The 17,379-nt window shown below is 40.7% G+C and overlaps 1 protein-coding gene across 6 annotated transcripts in view; it reads left to right on the forward strand.

The window, feature by feature from the left end:
• The window catches only part of LOC133423715 (dnaJ homolog subfamily C member 13-like), a 33,997-nt gene that overhangs the window by 11,463 nt on the left and 5,155 nt on the right, over nucleotides 1–17,379 (forward strand). For 2 of the 6 annotated variants that reach the window (XM_061714031.1, XM_061714027.1), the window contains exons 8-52: nucleotides 161–256; nucleotides 483–574; nucleotides 1,633–1,799; nucleotides 2,150–2,229; nucleotides 2,317–2,486; nucleotides 2,592–2,624; nucleotides 3,132–3,146; nucleotides 3,299–3,398; nucleotides 3,502–3,609; nucleotides 3,754–3,909; nucleotides 4,025–4,081; nucleotides 4,164–4,285; nucleotides 4,446–4,521; nucleotides 4,695–4,790; nucleotides 4,899–5,039; nucleotides 6,041–6,058; nucleotides 6,941–7,023; nucleotides 7,263–7,416; nucleotides 7,597–7,700; nucleotides 7,813–7,972; nucleotides 8,066–8,128; nucleotides 8,242–8,343; nucleotides 8,503–8,607; nucleotides 8,928–9,130; nucleotides 9,885–9,969; nucleotides 10,083–10,237; nucleotides 10,508–10,553; nucleotides 10,644–10,798; nucleotides 10,932–11,133; nucleotides 11,244–11,359; nucleotides 11,508–11,586; nucleotides 11,678–11,813; nucleotides 11,907–12,091; nucleotides 12,186–12,260; nucleotides 12,366–12,485; nucleotides 13,266–13,661; nucleotides 13,747–13,860; nucleotides 13,946–14,062; nucleotides 15,223–15,400; nucleotides 15,487–15,578; nucleotides 15,659–15,758; nucleotides 15,860–15,934; nucleotides 16,015–16,127; nucleotides 16,232–16,401; nucleotides 16,498–16,540. In XM_061714031.1, coding sequence (XP_061570015.1) covers nucleotides 161–256; nucleotides 483–574; nucleotides 1,633–1,799; nucleotides 2,150–2,229; nucleotides 2,317–2,486; nucleotides 2,592–2,624; nucleotides 3,132–3,146; nucleotides 3,299–3,398; nucleotides 3,502–3,609; nucleotides 3,754–3,909; nucleotides 4,025–4,081; nucleotides 4,164–4,285; nucleotides 4,446–4,521; nucleotides 4,695–4,790; nucleotides 4,899–5,039; nucleotides 6,041–6,058; nucleotides 6,941–7,023; nucleotides 7,263–7,416; nucleotides 7,597–7,700; nucleotides 7,813–7,972; nucleotides 8,066–8,128; nucleotides 8,242–8,343; nucleotides 8,503–8,607; nucleotides 8,928–9,130; nucleotides 9,885–9,969; nucleotides 10,083–10,237; nucleotides 10,508–10,553; nucleotides 10,644–10,798; nucleotides 10,932–11,133; nucleotides 11,244–11,359; nucleotides 11,508–11,586; nucleotides 11,678–11,813; nucleotides 11,907–12,091; nucleotides 12,186–12,260; nucleotides 12,366–12,485; nucleotides 13,266–13,661; nucleotides 13,747–13,860; nucleotides 13,946–14,062; nucleotides 15,223–15,400; nucleotides 15,487–15,578; nucleotides 15,659–15,758; nucleotides 15,860–15,934; nucleotides 16,015–16,127; nucleotides 16,232–16,401; nucleotides 16,498–16,540 — 5,253 coding nt within the window. The remainder of the gene's footprint in view (nucleotides 1–160; nucleotides 257–482; nucleotides 575–1,632; nucleotides 1,800–2,149; nucleotides 2,230–2,316; nucleotides 2,487–2,591; nucleotides 2,625–3,131; nucleotides 3,147–3,298; nucleotides 3,399–3,501; nucleotides 3,610–3,753; nucleotides 3,910–4,024; nucleotides 4,082–4,163; nucleotides 4,286–4,445; nucleotides 4,522–4,694; nucleotides 4,791–4,898; nucleotides 5,040–6,040; nucleotides 6,059–6,940; nucleotides 7,024–7,262; nucleotides 7,417–7,596; nucleotides 7,701–7,812; nucleotides 7,973–8,065; nucleotides 8,129–8,241; nucleotides 8,344–8,502; nucleotides 8,608–8,927; nucleotides 9,131–9,884; nucleotides 9,970–10,082; nucleotides 10,238–10,507; nucleotides 10,554–10,643; nucleotides 10,799–10,931; nucleotides 11,134–11,243; nucleotides 11,360–11,507; nucleotides 11,587–11,677; nucleotides 11,814–11,906; nucleotides 12,092–12,185; nucleotides 12,261–12,365; nucleotides 12,486–13,265; nucleotides 13,662–13,746; nucleotides 13,861–13,945; nucleotides 14,063–15,222; nucleotides 15,401–15,486; nucleotides 15,579–15,658; nucleotides 15,759–15,859; nucleotides 15,935–16,014; nucleotides 16,128–16,231; nucleotides 16,402–16,497; nucleotides 16,541–17,379) is intronic. The other 4 variants (XM_061714028.1, XM_061714030.1, XM_061714029.1 and 1 more) reach the window with 4 other exon arrangements.

Here is a 17,379-nt window from a genome sequence, read left to right on the forward strand (position 1 = left end):
GGACCCCAGTTTTCTTTGTGCCATGAAACTTTAGTGTCGTTGTTTGATGACATGGCAGCTTAAACCTTAGTAGCAGAATAAAATGTATATGTATGAATAGAGTGAGTTTTCTGTTGTGTATTATGATTTGTATTAATATTACGATTATTGTGAATTTCAGGAGCCTGTTAAACGCATCCTGGCCCTGACAGAGACCTGTTTAGTGGAGAGAGATCCAGCTTCATACAACATAGTCACCATTAAACCCTTTGGAGAGGTGAGCTCATGACTCATGCAACGTAAAAATGGCCCTCCCATCCTGTCTAGTCGCACTCCTGTAAAGATAAATGTCGAGGGAAGTGCATGTATTTGTTTCATAATGTATGAACTGTTTCTCTGCACGTTAACTGGTGGGATGCAAGCCCTTGATGCTGTAAGATATGAGCAAAACATCCCCTCACAGCCTGTTTTTTGTTATCTTACTGTGTCTCATGTCCCCTCAGGTATTTGCTCTCATCTGTGACGCAGACAATCCTCAGGTGTTTACAGTTGAATTCATCAGAGGTCAGATCAGGAAGTACTCCTCTACTGAAAGGTACATGGACATAATGCATACATTTTTATGTCTCTGAGATGGGTCTAAAGCAGGGGTGTCAAACTCATTTTGCTTGGCGGGCTGGATTTGACCAATTTTTTTCTCCCGGGCCGCACGCTCAAAATAACAAAAACGGTGCAAATTTTTTTTTTTTTCAAATTCTTTTTTTTTATTAATGTTAATGTTGTTATCTAATCCAACATCAGTTTAGTTAATTTTAAAGGAAATATGCACTTTGTTTACTCTCTAATTATGTAAAATATATTTCTTCAAGATTTTTTTTATTGAAATTTCTCGTTTTTTTTTCAAATTATGTAAGATACTTTTAATACCATTTTACAAACAGAAACAAGTATGTTTTTTTTACATTTTCGCTTTTTTATAGGAAATTTAATTAAAAGCAAAATCTTTCTTATTACATCCGAGAGTGTTTCTTTGTGATTTAGAGATTTTTCCAGTACAATTAAGTGTATTTATTTTTAAAAATTGGCGCGGATATTTACGCCAGTGTTTTACTTTGTCACTATCCTCGTATTCAAAACTGAAATTCTCCGAATAAATATCTTCTATCTTTTTTTAGCAGTGATATTTTTCCTGCGAAAATATATAATAGTAGTCAGTTAATAAAAATAAACGACCGTCTACAAAGAAATAAAATCGGCAAATGCATTCTAGAAAACGAAAAAAATGTCAAACTGCTCTCTTTGTGAAATAACGATGGATTTGTAGAAGAAATATATTATCGGATATGCTGCGATTCATGGCAATTATTTATGTCTTCCTTTTTAGTAAATTAACATTCCGTTTTTTTGTGTTGGAAACTTCTCGCGGGCCGCATGAAAATCTCTCGGGCCGCACATTTGACACCCCTGGTCTAAAGCGTTGAAAACTTGTTAAATATTTTTAAGTCCACTTCATTTAACTTTTGTCGGAACATTTTAGAATAATCAAAAGATGATTTTCCTTGCATGGCTGTGCTCTATCTTCAAGCCTTTGGATCACACTGATTGCTGGCACTGCGTTTAGCTGAATCTGTTTCTTTCCTTGTGCGTCTGCAGGGACTCCCTGCTAGCCAGCCTACTGGATGGAGTTCGAGCATCAGGAAACAGGGATGTGTGCGTCAAGATGGCGCCCACCCAGAGAGGACAGAGGTGGGGTTTGCTGAGCATGCCTGTAGATGAGGAGGTGGAGAGTTTGCATCTCAGGTTCCTGGCGGCACCTCCGAGTGAGTCTGAGCACGGTCACAGCAGGGCGTCATAGTCTGCACATGGATTGGCACATATTTTACACCACATGCACTATGTCCTGTCCATGTGGAGGAGCAGCGGCTCTGCTCTGATAAGACCAGATGAAGCCTAAGTTATAATGTTTAAAACTGAAGAAAGAACAGCCAGATGTCTTGTTTGTTTTTATTTAAAATCCCAAATAATATCCAAACTGAAATACGAATGTTCTTTCATATGCACTGCTAGACTATCAGAAAATGTGCACCGTTATAAATCTTTTGAATGACTAGTTCTGAGTGAACAGAGTGACACATCTTTTCTTGAACATGCCCCTCCTTGCTCTGCTTAGATGGAAACTTCGCAGATGCAGTGTTCAGATTCAACGCCAACATATCCTACAGCGGAGTGCTGCATGCCGTAACCCAAGATGTGAGTGTGTTGGATATCCGAAGGATTTCCTCGCCCGTCTGCACAAAAAGGATTTTCAGTGAATTCTCCCTGTCTTTATTTCTCCAGGGTCTCTTCTCTGAGAACAAAGAGAAGCTCATCAACAACGCCATCCTGGCTCTTTTATCCCAGGAGGCCGAGCTGCCGACTCTCAACGCTGAGCTGGAAAGTCATTTTCAGGCCATCCGTCGCCTGGTGGCCTCCAAGGCCGGCTTCCAGGCCTTCACTCAGCTGCCTAAGTAAGACTGCAGCCGATATGTCATGCTCTCCACCTGTGTGTTGTATTTCTTTGATCAAATCTACTTGTGCTGAGCTGCTTGTAACAGGCATGCTCTATCTCCAAGGTCTGGTCAAGGGTCTGGACTCACAGATGCAACGTAAATATGAATCCATACATCTCAGTCTGCCCTTTTGTCCGTCTTTATATCTTTCTTGATCTTCTCCAGAGTCTTTTTTTTGTTTAAGTTGTGTCCTCTCTTGTTTTATCTTCGCTCTTTAAGACAGGCATATCAGACGGGAAGTTATGTCACCCTACTCAGTCGAGCTGTCTGCCTCAATTTGACTCTGCTTTCAAACTATCAGTGTTTTTTTTTCCTCTTGTTTTCATGTCTACATCTCAACTCCCATTATTTGCTTCAGTTACTCTGTTCTCTACATTTCTGTTTCTCTGCCATATTCAGGCACCTTGCAGTCTTTCAGGGTCACTGAGATATATGAGAGGAAATGTATTTACTGTTTATCCATTGTTTGTTGTGAAGCAAATGAGCCAAAGTTGGTTTTCCTGGAAAGATTCATTGCTAACACACCTTGGTGTTTCTCTCGCATAGTCATTAATGCAAACTTATTTTTTTGTTTTTCAATGCACTCTTTTGATGGCCGCAAAGCAAAAGAAACAACAAGTAATTATAGAAGCAATGAATTCGTTGTGTATCCAACCCCAGACCTCTAGTTTTGGCTTCTAGTTTGTTTTTATGTTATCGTCTCTATAAAAGCAATGTCACCTTTTTTTTAAGTGTCTTTTTAAATCTTCAAAATTGTTTGTGTGTCCTAGGTTCAGGGAAAAGTTGGGAGTAAAGACGGTCAAAGCTTTAAAAAGAAACAACAATGGTGTGACTCACGCTGCTATAGACATGCTCTGCGCTCTGATGTGTGTAAGTGTCACCTAAATCATTTTGATATCCACCCAGTAAAGTCTCTGTAGGCTTATTGTGTAATTTTCTTTCACTTTGAGATTCTTTCTTTCTTTGTTTACAGCCGATGCACGATGACTATGACCTGAGACAAGAGCAGCTGAACAAGGCCTCTCTTCTGTCCTCAAAGAAGTTTCTGGAAAACCTCCTTGAAAAATTCCTCACCAATGTGGTACATGTCTCTTTTGTGTCAGAAAGCTTGCAAAAGTCAGAACTCAAGCATAAAAGGAACGGTTTCGCTGTGAAACAGTTTCATAAATGAACTTGGGTGTGCATTTAGTTTTTTAATAGACTTGTATTGCCTTTATTTTCCCAGGACCATGGGACGGGAGCTTTGGTCATCAGCTCTTTGTTGGACTTCCTAACGTTCGCGCTGTGCGCCCCTTATAGTGAAACTACCGAGGGGCAGCAGTTTGACATGCTGCTTGAGATGGTAGCCTCTAATGGACGAACGTTATTCAAACTTTTCCAGGTAGGAGGTTCCCTTCATTGAACATTACCCCCTGGATTATAATAGCAATATGACTGGCATTCCTGTTGGATGCATGCTTTTTTTGTTTTTTAAATCTGTTTGTCCTTCTCTCCAGCATCCATCCATGGCAATAGTGAAGGGAGCCGGCCTCGTCATGAAAGCCATCATTGAGGTAAGTGCTTATGCAGTCCTGCATAAGTGCTTAATCTCTGAGACTTTCCTTTGACCACCAACCCAACTTTGCTCACATTTAGGAAGGAGACAAAGAAATCGCCACTAAGATGCAAGACCTGGCTTTGAGTGAAGGGGCTTTGCCACGGCATCTGCACACATCGTTGTTCACCATGAGCTCAGACCAGCGGATGCTCACAAACAGGTCAAACCTTTTAAAAATACACTTGAATTTTTTCTTTTTGGAGTGTTGTACTTCAGATTAAAATATCTCTGTAGGCTTATTGTGTAAATGCAAATGCAATACAAGTTTAAGTTGCTAACGTTGACGGTTCTCTCATCTGCTTATGTCCGATACGTATCAGGCAACTGAGTCGTCACCTGGTGGGACTGTGGACAGCGGAGAACTGTGTGGCCATGAACCTCCTCAAGAGAATCCTGGTATGCCTCTAAATCAGATTTGATGCCTGTCAGCACTCATGCCAGGAGCTCTTAGTGTAATGACAGTGATGCTGAAGCGTAAGGACGGAAGCCCTTGCTCACTTCCTGGCAGCCGAGGTGCCTTGTTTAAAGTCTATTAATTTTATTATTGTTGTTTTCCTCTGTGTTTGTAGCCAACTGGCCTGTTGGCTTACTTGGACAGTCCTGACTCTGTCCCAGAGAAGGATGTGGACCGGATGCACATCCGGGACAACTTGAAAATTGCAACGGTATCTGGACAAATGCATCACATGCACACTTTTTTTTTCTCAAAATGCAAACAAATCATAAACGTGTTTGCTGTGACTTCTTCTTATTTTCATTGTTCGTTCTTGCAGGACCAGCTAAACCGCAACAAGGTGCCTGAGTGGCAGCGGATTGCAGGCAAAGCAGCCAAAGAGGTGGAGAAGTTTGCCAAGGAGAAGGCTGATGTGGTGCTGATGCACTGGAGAGACAAGATGGGCATTGCACAGAAGGAGGTGCGCATTCATTTCTTTTTATAAGAGGACTGATTATCCTTCACCTCCCAGACCAGCTACTGCCGCTGACCTTGTCTGCTCGGGTGCTGTAACTGTTGCTCCTCTGGCTGATGCTGCACAGTGCTGAGGAATGCAGAGCCAAACCAAATAACATCACTTTTCCAGTCGCTGCTGTCATTTTGCATGAAAGGCAGTGTTTTCTCTGGTGCCGCTTGCTCTGCTGACAGTATTTTTCAAAATGCAGTTCTCGTTGTTTTGTATATTTTTTCCCAGTAAAAATATATCTCCACTTACTGCAAAGTTTTGCAATAAGTTTTACATTTGCAGTAAGTTTTATGTTTGTGATTGGGTGTAGCGAGATACTTCTATTGCAGGTGCAGTTTACTGTGGTGAGGTGCAGAATGTGATCAAGGTTTTTTTAAACTTTTCAAATTCAAGGTCCAAGGTCTTATGAAACCCTTTTTCTTTTCTATTTTCTTTTTTTTGAATCGATGCTTATTAAGCCCAAACTCCTCTGGCTCATTCTTGCAAACGTTTTTGTGGGAGGGTGCCGTTGTCTGAAATATTTGTTAAAACCTTGGGTCACTGTTGCTTGTCCTTCTTTTTGTGTTTCTGCAAGTCCAATCAATTCTATTTTCAAAAGAAAGCAGCGGCGTCCTGGCTTGGTCCTTGTGTTCCTTCTCCGTTACTCCTGCCTCCCTTTCAATCACTCAACATTGTTGATCTGCAGATTAATTTGACTGGCTTGCTTTCAGCTCAGTCCATTTTTACGTCATAATCCGTTGACAGTTGATGACGGTGTCTTGGAAAAATGAGTCATCTGTTAATTCTGAAGGATTTAGTTGTAATTCAGCATATCAGTCTTCCTGTGTATTGGCCGTATAGCGACCTGTAACCCATGCTGCGATCCATGTGTTTGATCTCAGGAACAATAATCTCTCTGTGTCTCTACCCCACCCTCCCCTTGTCTTGTCTGGTTTCTCTGCTGTCAAACAATGCAGCAGGACAGAAATAACTTGGTAAGTAGGACTGACCAATGGGATTCGTTCATATAATATTCTTTCCATTTTCTTTCTCCTGACCAAACCATCATCCATCTACATGTCACATATGGATTGTCCTTGTTTTTTGTTTGTTTGTTTTTTGGATTTCTTTTGAATATATAATGATGATTACTGAATATCACCCACAAGGAATGTCCACTATGCAAATAAAACATCCTTCTTACCTCAGAAGTTGACTTGAATACAGAATAGGTGTTTAGTGTCACATGGGACTACAGTTACCCTGAGCAGACAGAACTCTGCAGAGCAGCACTTGCTCTCCTCTGCAGCACTGGTTTTATGATGCCCGTCACCATTTTTGATGTTGCAGGACATTCTGTGTTACTGCAGGAACATTCATGGAGCAGCATCATCCATTTGTTCATTTTGGGTTTACTCTACTGATGGATATGTTGGGGCTAAGAGCTTTCCTCATCATCTTGCAAAATAAATAAATAGATTTATCTTTTATTCATTGTTTTGAAAGGAACAAATGGCATCACAAAAGACCTAGAACTGCAAAAGACCTAACGCCCTGTGGTTTTTCTTTTTTAAATGTTTCAATGTCTTTGTTTTTGGATCTTGGTCTGATTCTTTTTCGTTCTTTCTTTTTGTCTCCTAAAACCTTAATACCTGACTTTTTGTTTTGTTTCATGTTCCTCCTGGAAAAAACCTTCAGTTTCAATTCTGTTTTATTTATTTTTTTATTTTCATTTTTGTCTAAGAAGTTGCTCATTTTGTCACCATCCATTTCAACTTCTCTCTTTTTGAACTGAAAAAAAGCCCAACTAATACACAAATGCTGTAGATAGTAACTGATATTAAACTTAAAGAAGTTTGCTTATTTTTTGATTTCAGAATCCAAACCAAAAGCCTGTCATCCTCAGAAAGAGAAGGCAAAGAATAAAGATCGATTCAAACTGGGAGCTTTTCTACTACAGGTAGAACAGAATGGTTACATGAACTCCAAATGTCCTCTGAGAAATGTTGCAGACCCTCCTTTTTCCATCTTTATAGAACAGAGTTATGGCAAGTTTGTCAAAGGGTCTTTATTTTTCCATGAGAGCATCTGTAAGACTGATATTTAAGGCTTATGTGAACTTTTTTCTTAGTTGATCTATATTCATATTGCAGTCGATAAAACAGAGCTTTCAGCATTTTTATTTTATCCCACTTCTAGATTCCAGCTAGACCACGCACGTTCCAACCTCATCTGGAACCTTAAAACGAGGGAGGAGCTGAGAGACGCTCTGGAGGGGGAGATGCGTGCGTTCGGCGTGGACCGCGAACTCGGCAATGCCGCCGTCATCTCCTGGAACCACCAGGAGTTTGAGGTTTGCTCTCACTTCTGGCTTCATGGCTTTTCATTTATTTCTGTCTGTAAATCCGGGAAGTCGCAGTCAAATGGCACGTGAAGCAGAGGAAATGAAGAAAAAGACAAAAAAACAGAAGCATGCAGGTGCAACTGTAGCGCATTATCATTTAAAGCTGTGCTTTATTGTGTTTTTCTGCAGGTGAAATACGAGTGCCTTTCAGATGAGATAAAGATAGGGGATTATTACCTGCGTCTGCTGCTGGAGGAAGATGAAAATGAAGAATCAAGTGCCATCAAAAGATCGTAAGATTACAATTGAGCCATCAACCCCCCTCCGCCGTTATTATTATTATTATTATTTTTCAGCGCAAATAACACAAAGATGATTCACCGTGTCCTGTATCTGTACCCGTAGGTACGAGTTCTTCAATGAGCTCTACCACCGCTTTTTGCTTACACCCAAAGTGATGATGAAGTGCCTGTGCCTGCAGGCGCTTGCAATAGTCTACGGCAAGTGCTCCGAGGAGATCGGTCCCTTCGCAGACACGAAATACATTGTAGGAATGCTGGACCGGGTATGAGCAGGCAAACTCTCACTTCAACCCTTTACTTTGTTTTTGTGTTCACCAATAAATCCTGAAGCCTTCGATGTGTTTCTGTGGTTACAGTCTACAGACAAGCTGGAAAGAGACAGACTCATTCTGTTCCTCAACAAGCTTATTCTTAACAGGGTATGCTCTGAAGGAGACTAATCCAAGCACTTGTGCACGTCTGCATAACACGTTTATTTGACCCTCTTTTGTTTGTGGCTGTTTTGCATGATAATGAATTTGTTGCTCTGCAGAAAAATGTGAAAGAGGTGATGGATTCAAATGGAGTCCGAATCTTTGTGGACCTGCTCACCTTGGCTCATCTGCACACCAGCAGAGCTACTGTGCCTCTTCAGGTAACAACCTCCGTCGTTTGAGCATTTATATTCATCAGTTGCAATAATACCAGATGTTATAATTAATGAGTCGTAGGGAAAATTTAGTTCAACACTGAAAAATGTTTGGAAAAAAAAACCTTTAATGTGTCTCCAGATGAGTCTTTCCTCTTTCCACAGAGCAACGTGCTGGAGGCTTCTCCAGACATGAAGAGGGAGAGTGAGAAGGAGTGGTACTTTGGTAACGCAGACAAAGAAAGAAGAGGACCTTACAGCTTTGAGGAGGTACATGATTATCATCAGTGGTGGGATTTCTTCTTTCATTTTGTGCAAAGTCAAATTGGAAGTTGGGGTGAATATTCCTGCTAAGGGAAGCTTACCAAAATTGGAATAATATGAACATATGAAGCAGCCGATCTAATAATATCCCCTCTGTGAATTGATCATGTCTGTGATGACATCACCACATTATCCCAGTTACTAAGATGTCCCTTCTTTAATATTTTTTTTTCCCCCTCGCCCTCGTCACTGTTTATTTCTTTTAAAACTTGATTATGCGATACCATTCCCTTCTATAATTTCTCATTTTGTTTAATCATGTCCAGATGCAGGAATTTTGGAATACGGGCGTCCTCACGGCCAAAACTCGATGCTGGGCACAAGGGATGGACGGGTGGCGCCCCCTGCAGGCCATCCCTCAGCTGAAGTGGTGCCTGCTGGCCACAGGACAGGCGGTGATGAACGAATCCGACCTGGCCACGCTGATCCTCAACATGCTCATCAGCATGTGCTCCTTCTACCCCAGCAGGTGGGGATTTCTGGCTGTCTGCTTAGTTTTTCTAGCTTCTTTCATTTCAATTTTATTTATTCCGTATCATGGAAATGGTAGTTCACATACATGTTCCATTCCATGATCGAAAAGGGGCAAGAAGAAGAAAGCCTTATATTACAAGCCCCTTTCTCAAAAGAAATAAAACAATACATATGAAGATGGTCTGTCCGTCTGTTCAACAATCACTGCTTATATAATACCAAAAAAATAATAAACAAAACAAAAAAAATAAGAAAACATACACAATAACTCACCAACAACACCAAAAACAAAAAAACAACAAAAGATATTTTACCCGTTAAATTCATATTGTCTGATTATGTTGTCTTTATACAATTTCTTGAACTGGTGAATATTTTTACAATCCTTTATATCAATTGTTAAGGAGTTCCATAATTTTACACCGCATACTGAAATACACATTTGTTTTAAAGTAGTTCGTGTTCGTGTTCATGTGAGGTTTTCATCTCTAATTACACCCAAAAATCTAAACTGATACACTCTTTCAATAGCAGATCCATCAACACACAAAGACACCTTTTCATCCCGTTTCTGTTTAGAAAATACCATGAACGTATTTTTTTTTTTTAAATTAAGTGATAACTTATTCTTATCAAACCATTTTTTCAATTTAGCTGGCTAAATTTTCAATTTAGCTGGCTTTGTTTTCTGGAGTGACTGAATATTTTCACCTCTATTACAACGCACCTTTTTATTGTTTTTTTCTCAGGGACCAGGATAATTCTATTATTCGTCCCTTACCTAAGATCAAGAGGATGGTCAGTGACAATGCCTGTCTCCCTCACATTGTCCAGGTAACACTTTTACTTTAGTATATTCTTAACCTTTCTTCACTGCATGTGAATTATTGAATCACATTAAACGGTATTTGTTGGCCTCCTTCTATTTTTCTTATTTCCCATTTCAGCTGCTTTTGACTTTTGACCCCATTCTGGTGGAAAAAGTTGCCAATCTTCTGTACCTGGTGATGCAGGACAACCCCAACCTGCAGCGCCTCTATTTAACTGGAATTTTCTTCTTCATCATGATGTACACGGGCTCCAACGTGCTTCCCGTTGCAAGGTGAACACAAGCACTGACATAAAGCCTTAGTTTGTCCCTTTTTGTCTATTACGGTTTAAAAACTTTCTGCCAATCTTTGTATTTCTCTTATCTACATGAAGGAAATTCAATATTTTTTGCATTTGTTTTTCCCCAATAGTTTATTATTGACTTCTTTGGATAAAATGTGATAAATAATGGATGTTGCACATGTAAATGGAGAGAAACAGCATGTAGAAAGCTCGTAAGCAGATGCAGATAATGCCTGTAAACTTGCTGTGTTTTTTTTAGGTACTTGAAGTACACCCACCTGAAACAAGCCTTCAAATCAGAGGAGGTATGACGAAATATGGATCTTAACAGATTAAAATCCTCTGAGTTTATTGTTCCTTTTAACATGGCAATGGTGTCGACTCTGTGTCCACAGTCTAAGGGTCCGGACATTGTGCAGCGCAGTGTTCTGGGATCGGTGTTGCCCGAGGCAATGGTGTGCTATCTGGAAAACTACGAGGCTGAACGCTTCTCTGAGATATTCCTTGGAGAGTTTGATACACCTGAAGCCATTTGGAGCAGTGAGATGAGGTGGGAACTGACTTCTCTTTAGTATAATTGCTCTTTTCTAACAGTAATGTGACTTTCTTTAGCAGTGCAGTGATGAAAGCTGCTGTTTGACACGTGGATGTTTTTAAAAGTAAGTATTCGACTTGTGTTTCAGACGGATGATGATCGAGAAGATAGCAGCTCATGTGGCTGACTTCAGCCCCAGGCTGCAGAGTAACACGCGGGCCCTGTACCAGTACTGCCCCATCCCAGTGATCAGCTTCCCTCAGCTGGACAACGAGCTCTTCTGCAACATCTACTACCTCAGACATCTGTGTGACACCACCCGCTTCCCCAACTGGCCTATTCGAGACCCTGTGTGTGGTTTTCTTGGTTGTTTGTAACCTAATCGTTCACTGTTCTGCTTGTATTTTCTTACAAAAGATTATTTGAGTTTACTTATTCACTGCAATGATTATTTTCACAGGTGAGGCTTCTGAAAGATACTCTTGAAGCGTGGAAGAGGGAGGTGGAAAAGAAACCTCCCTCGATGTCTGTGGATGATGCTTATGAAGTCCTCAACCTCCCCAAAGGACAGGGCCAGTGAGTGGAAACATTTTATTTGGTTATTTTTTTCAGATAGTCATCTCTAATTATATGTAATATGCTTCATGTGGATTTATATAAAATAGATAGCTTAAATCTGTTTCTTTCATTGAACGCAACATTTTTTTCTTATTTTTTTTTCCAGGCATGATGAAAGTAAAATCAGAAAAGCCTATTTCAGACTGGCACAGAAGTACCATCCTGACAAAAATCCAGAGGGGAGGGTGAGTGCATATAATCACTTTTAATACAATCCAGAAGTGTAGGTTTATGGTACCTCTGGAGTTGATTTCAGCACCAACTTTTGTCTTCCAGGACATGTTTGAAAAAGTTAACAAAGCCTATGAGTTCCTCTGCACAAAGTCTGCCCGAATCCTGGATGGGCCCGACCCAGAAAACATCATTCTCATCCTCAAAACCCAGAGCATCCTGTTCAACAGACATAAACAAGGTGCCTAGATGAGCAAAACTTATGTTTTTCTTTCTTTTTAAATTCACAAGTCATGTTCAGCTAACGCTGCTGTTGCTTTTCCCGCTTCCACAGAACTAGAGCCATACAAATATGCCGGTTACCCCATGCTCATCAAAACAATCACCATGGAGACCGAGGACGACCAGCTTTTCTCTAAAACATCCCCGCTGCTCCCGGCTGCTGCTGAGCTGGCCTTCCACACAGTCAACTGCTCTGCTCTCAATGCAGAAGAGCTGCGACGCGAGAACGGCATTGAGGTATTCACGAAAGCTCAAAGCTCATCATCTCTAAATGTTAAAGATTTGCACCGTGTTTTACTGGGGGAAAAAAACAACTATTGTGTTTGTTTAGATATTGTTGGAGGCCCTTTCTCGGTGTGTAGCTGTGTTAACGGCATCCAGCAAACCTGATGACATGGCTGTACAGGTAAAATCATCACAAAAAACAAAATAACTTTCTCAGTAGAGGTGGCTTCTCTACGACTTTAAATTATGTATATGGTCATTTTTTTAATAATTATCCATGAAATAGGTGTGCGGGCACATCTGTAAGTGCTACAGCGTTGCAGCCCAGTTTGAAGAATGCAGAGAAAAGATCATCGAACTGCCCAACATCATCCGGGACGTCTGTCACATCTTGTTCTATGGGAAGGTGAGAATCTCCATCTATGTTTTTTTTCTTTTTATTGCCGGACTGTGTATTCAGAAATAAAGAGTGTGAAGCAGAGGAAAAAGCCCCTCTCAAAGCTGGTCTATGTAGTGTTAACAACGACCGATGGTCACATTAATTACCTTTATCAATGGAGACGATGCCTGTTGAAATCAGAGGCATTGTTTTGCATCATTTTTTTGCTAAAGAAATATTCATTGGTATTTTGTTAAAGGTTTTACTTTTGTTTTCAAAGAAAAAAATATAAATCAGAGGCAGGGCTGGTACGTTTAGGAAATGCCAAAAAAGATTTAAAAAAAGTTATATAAGTGATTGCTATTGAATATGAATATTATGAAGTATTTTTTTCTTGTTATTAATCTCTTTTGTCTTCAATCAATCAAATTAGCACTTTTGGCCACCTCCTCTTTTATTTGCAAAAATAAAACAAAAGTTTTAAAGCTCATAAAGACATTTTATGAAACAGTTTTTAACCATATTTTGATTATACACTTATTATTTTACGTCCAGTTGAATGTTTTTAATAGTTGCGATTTAAAAAAAAAATGTATTACACAATATCATTCTTTGAATTATTTCAAATATATCTGATGCAAAATATTTTATAAATATTAAATATTAAATATTTATATTTAAATATTATAGCACAAAGGGCTTATTTAATTTATACTTGTTGGAGAACAATTTCTAATCTTAACAATTGCATATTCCCTTTTCCTCCTTTCAGCAGTGATTAACTTTCTCTCCGTTGCCTCTCATCAGGGTCTCCCAAAGACGGCGGCTCTAGCAGTTCAGTGCGTCAGCTCCTTTGCCGTGGACTTCTTCCTGCAGACTCACCTGTACCACGCCGGCGTGCTCTGGCACCTGCTGGTCAAGCTCTTCAACTACGACTACACCCTGGAGGAGAGCGGCGTCCAGACGAGCCAGGACACAAACCAGCAGGAGGTCGCTAACAGTTTAGCCAAGCTGAGCCTGGTGGCTCTGAGCCGCTTGGCAGGCTACGTGCAGACGCCGCACACCCCAGACGGCAACAACCCGGTTTCAGAGACCAACGGCACCGAGGGCATCCCTCCAGAGAACCCCACCATCCGCAAGAGCCTCTCCGCCATGCTCACGCCGTACATCGGAAGAAAACTGGGATCGGGAACTCCTGCTGAGGTCGGTCCAACACGTGGAAAAGGAGAGTTGCAGGTCACTAATAATCAGAAAGTGTAATTACACTTGCATATCGTTTTGTCCTTAGGTCTTGAAGCTGCTGAACAGCAACTCTGAGAATCCCTACCTGATCTGGAACAATGGGACTCGAGCCGAGCTGCTGGAGTTCCTGGAGGGTCAGCAAGAGGGAAACATCAAGAGGGTAGGAATGAGTCGTGGCGGCTTTCAGAGTGCGAGTCATGCACAAGTGCGGCCGCTCATGCAGCTGTTCTGTCGTTTCTTCACAGGGAGAAAACGATGAAAGCTTCGGCGCAGAGTTCGTGTTCAGCGATCACAGCAAAGAGCTCATAGTCGGGGAGATCTTTGTCCGGGTCTACAACGAGCAGCCTTCTTTCCCACTGGAGGTGAATATTACAATCAAGACTTCATGTTTAAGAAGTAAAAGAATAAAAGTCAAAATATTTCCCTTCATCCTCAGAATAAGACTTTAAATCTGATTATAAGTAGGGGTGTAACAATATATCGTGCCACGAAATTTTGCGATACAAAAACGTCACGAAACGTGTCGTGGAGGTGACAAACTGTATCGCGATATTGGGTTATTAATATTAATCTATTGTGTTGACTAGTAACGCGCATCCGACCAGCGTGCCAACCGCGCCTCGACCCGCGGACCAAAATCTTACTCCGCTCAGAAGAAACTACCGTTTTGTGGTCCCGTTTTGAGGTCTGAACCTTTTATTTATGTAAGGCTGGTGTAGAGTTAAGCCTTACCTTATTAAATTAAACCTTTTTCGGGTCGTGAGTAGGATAAACACGGGGACAACTTCTGCTGAGTTCCAGTGTACTTTAATGTCGCTCAACAGTGTAGGATTTTAGAACATCAACACAGCACCTAGTGCCGTACTGTGGCGTATCACTCCGCCCAATCTAAAACAGACTAATCACTACAGATAAACTTACTAGTGTTATTATAGTCCCTGATTTACATCAGAATATAAAGAATATATTTATAAAATAATGAACCCTGAATTACCAAAATAACCTTAACAAAAATACATCTCGTCTTACACTTATAAGGTGAGCATGAATCAGTCTTTTTTATGATGTACAATTCTATGTATTTATTTACTTTTATTTATTTATTTAATTTTAGTTGTTAAATTTCTGGAAAAGAAAAAAGTCAAATCATACATGATAGAAACTATTCAGTTTGTGGAAAAATATTTAAACTGAAGATGCATAATGCAAACCTGACATTTACTTTTAGTTCGGTTTGTGGAAAATGGTTGGACTGGCTTTCTCTTTAAAACTTAAACAGTTATAAAGCATTACAAACTGTAACAATAGGGCAAACGTACAGTATTGTTTTGTATTTTGTGTCTTTCAAATAAAAGACAATTTTTCCAGTCATATGTTCCTCATTCAAGGTTGTTAAAAAAATACTGCTATAATATCGTATCGTATCGTTATCATGAACCTCAATACCGTGTATCGTACCGTATCGTGAGATTAGTGTATCATTACACCCCTAATTATAAGTGACTGCTGTGTCTGCACACAGTACCCTAAAGCGTTTGCGGCCAGCCTGCTGGACTACGTGGGCTCCCAGGCCCAGTACCTCCACACCCTGCTGGCCATGAGTCAGAGTAACAAGGTGGAGTCGGAGCAGCACGCCGAGAGGCTCCGCTTCGCTGAGATGGCTCTAGAGGCTCTCCGCAATGTCATCAAGAACAACCCTGGTGAGACAAGATTCGGATCATTGCTGGGGGGTTTCTACAGGTATCCCTGCTGCCTTTTCTAAACATCCCTCCCCACTTGGTTGCAGGTTCGGAGTCGGAGTGCATCGGCCACTTCAAGCTGCTCTTCTCTTTGCTGCGGGTTCACGGAGCCGGCCGAGTGCAGCAGCTGGTTTTGGAGGTAGAGATGAACCAACTGTTAATGTATAATGTCCATCCCCGCGTCCCTGCATCATGGTTGGGTTGATTTCTGTCCTGCAGGTTGTGAATACAGTGACATCTAATCAAGACTGTGTGAGCAACATTGCCGAGTCCCTGGTGTTGTCAAACCTTTTGTTGCTGCTGCACTCGCTTCCCTCCAGTAAGAAGACACAAAACTGATCACCTCCACTGTCACACAGTTTATGTTTCATACTTAATCGCTGTGTTTTATGTCTGACATGCTTTTCTTGTATCCTTCAGGCAGGCAGTTGGTGCTGGAAACCCTCCACGCACTGACTTCAAACACGAAGATAGTCAAAGAGGCGATGGCCAAAGGTGGCTGCAGCTTTACTTTGTCTATTTGCAGCTGGATTTCAAATGCATGGCAGCTTATGATGATTTGTGTTTCCCCACAGGTGCCCTGATCTATTTGTTGGACCTCTTTTGCAATTGCACACACCCCCAAGTTCGCACTCAGACCGCAGAGCTCTTTTCCAAGATGACCTCAGACAAGCTAGTTGGACCAAAGGTCAGCCTGGAGTTGTATAATTAAAGCTACTAGTTACCCAAATGGAAAAGAAAACAAATCCCCCAGCCGTCGTATCTGCAACTCACTCTCTTGCTCTCTGCTAGGTGCGTCTTACGCTGATGCGTTTCCTCCCGGGCGTGTTCATGGACGCCATGCGAGACAATGCTGAAGCAGCAGTTCAGATATTTGAAGGAACTCATGAAAACCCTGAGCTCATCTGGAATGACACTTCCAGGGAGAAAGTGTCCACTACTGTCCGGGAGATGATGCTCGAGTACGTCTGTCCCAGGCCCGCTCTGATTTACTGTTTATTAGCTTGAAGTCACTGTCAAAAGGTTGATTGAATTACTTTTTCTTTTTTTTTCTGCAGGCACTTTAAACAGCAGAAGGATAATCCTGACGTGAACTGGAGAGTAAGCAATAAATGACATTAAGCATTAAATGACTGTAAATCAGTGGCGGCTGGTGCTAAAAAGTTTTGGGGGGGCACTATTGACCTTGGCATACATAGGGGTGTAACGGTACACAGAAGACACGGTTAGGTACAAGCTTGGTACAATGGGGAAAAAAGAAAGGTAGAAAATAAAATTTTGGTCCTTTTTAATTTTTGAACCATCCAACAATGGCTTATAGGTCATGAAGAAGTTCAGTTCTGCTGCTGTGGAAAGAGAAAACTGAACATAAAGTCGGGGTTTATCATTTCAAGTCCACTGTTATTTTGTACTGTTTTTTTCTTCCTGGTTTGGGTTCAGTTTATTTTACACATTAGAGAGAAGAAAAACATTAACATTTCCATTGTTCTGTCTGGAATTTAGATTATTTGAAAAGATAACGTTCCTTTCTTTCAGATATTTGATAAGATACAAAATCAACAAATATTTCAAAAGCAAGTGTTATTTAACCTATTTAAAACAAACATAAAAATGTGGTTTGTGTAATTCAGTTTGATTTTCTAAAAAAGACGGAGAATGAATTGTCCAATCACATTAAGACATACGAGTACGTCACAATACTGATCGCGGATTCGTTGCTGATGCCGTGCTTATCAAATGTTCGAGAGCTTACACTGGATTCTGTTTGGCCGGCGCCCCTTACTTCCGGAAGTAAATAAAATAGACATTTTGTAACCAAATAAATATTTAAACAACATTTAATTACTATTGACAGTCACCCACAGACTGAAATTACACCTTCTTTTAATAATTATATCGAGGGCCGAACAACATAACCTCCTATCTGCAAAATTGTCTGA

This window comes from Cololabis saira, chromosome 22, assembly GCF_033807715.1.
Source record: "Cololabis saira isolate AMF1-May2022 chromosome 22, fColSai1.1, whole genome shotgun sequence".
In the NCBI taxonomy this organism is placed as follows: Eukaryota; Metazoa; Chordata; class Actinopteri; order Beloniformes; family Belonidae; genus Cololabis; species Cololabis saira.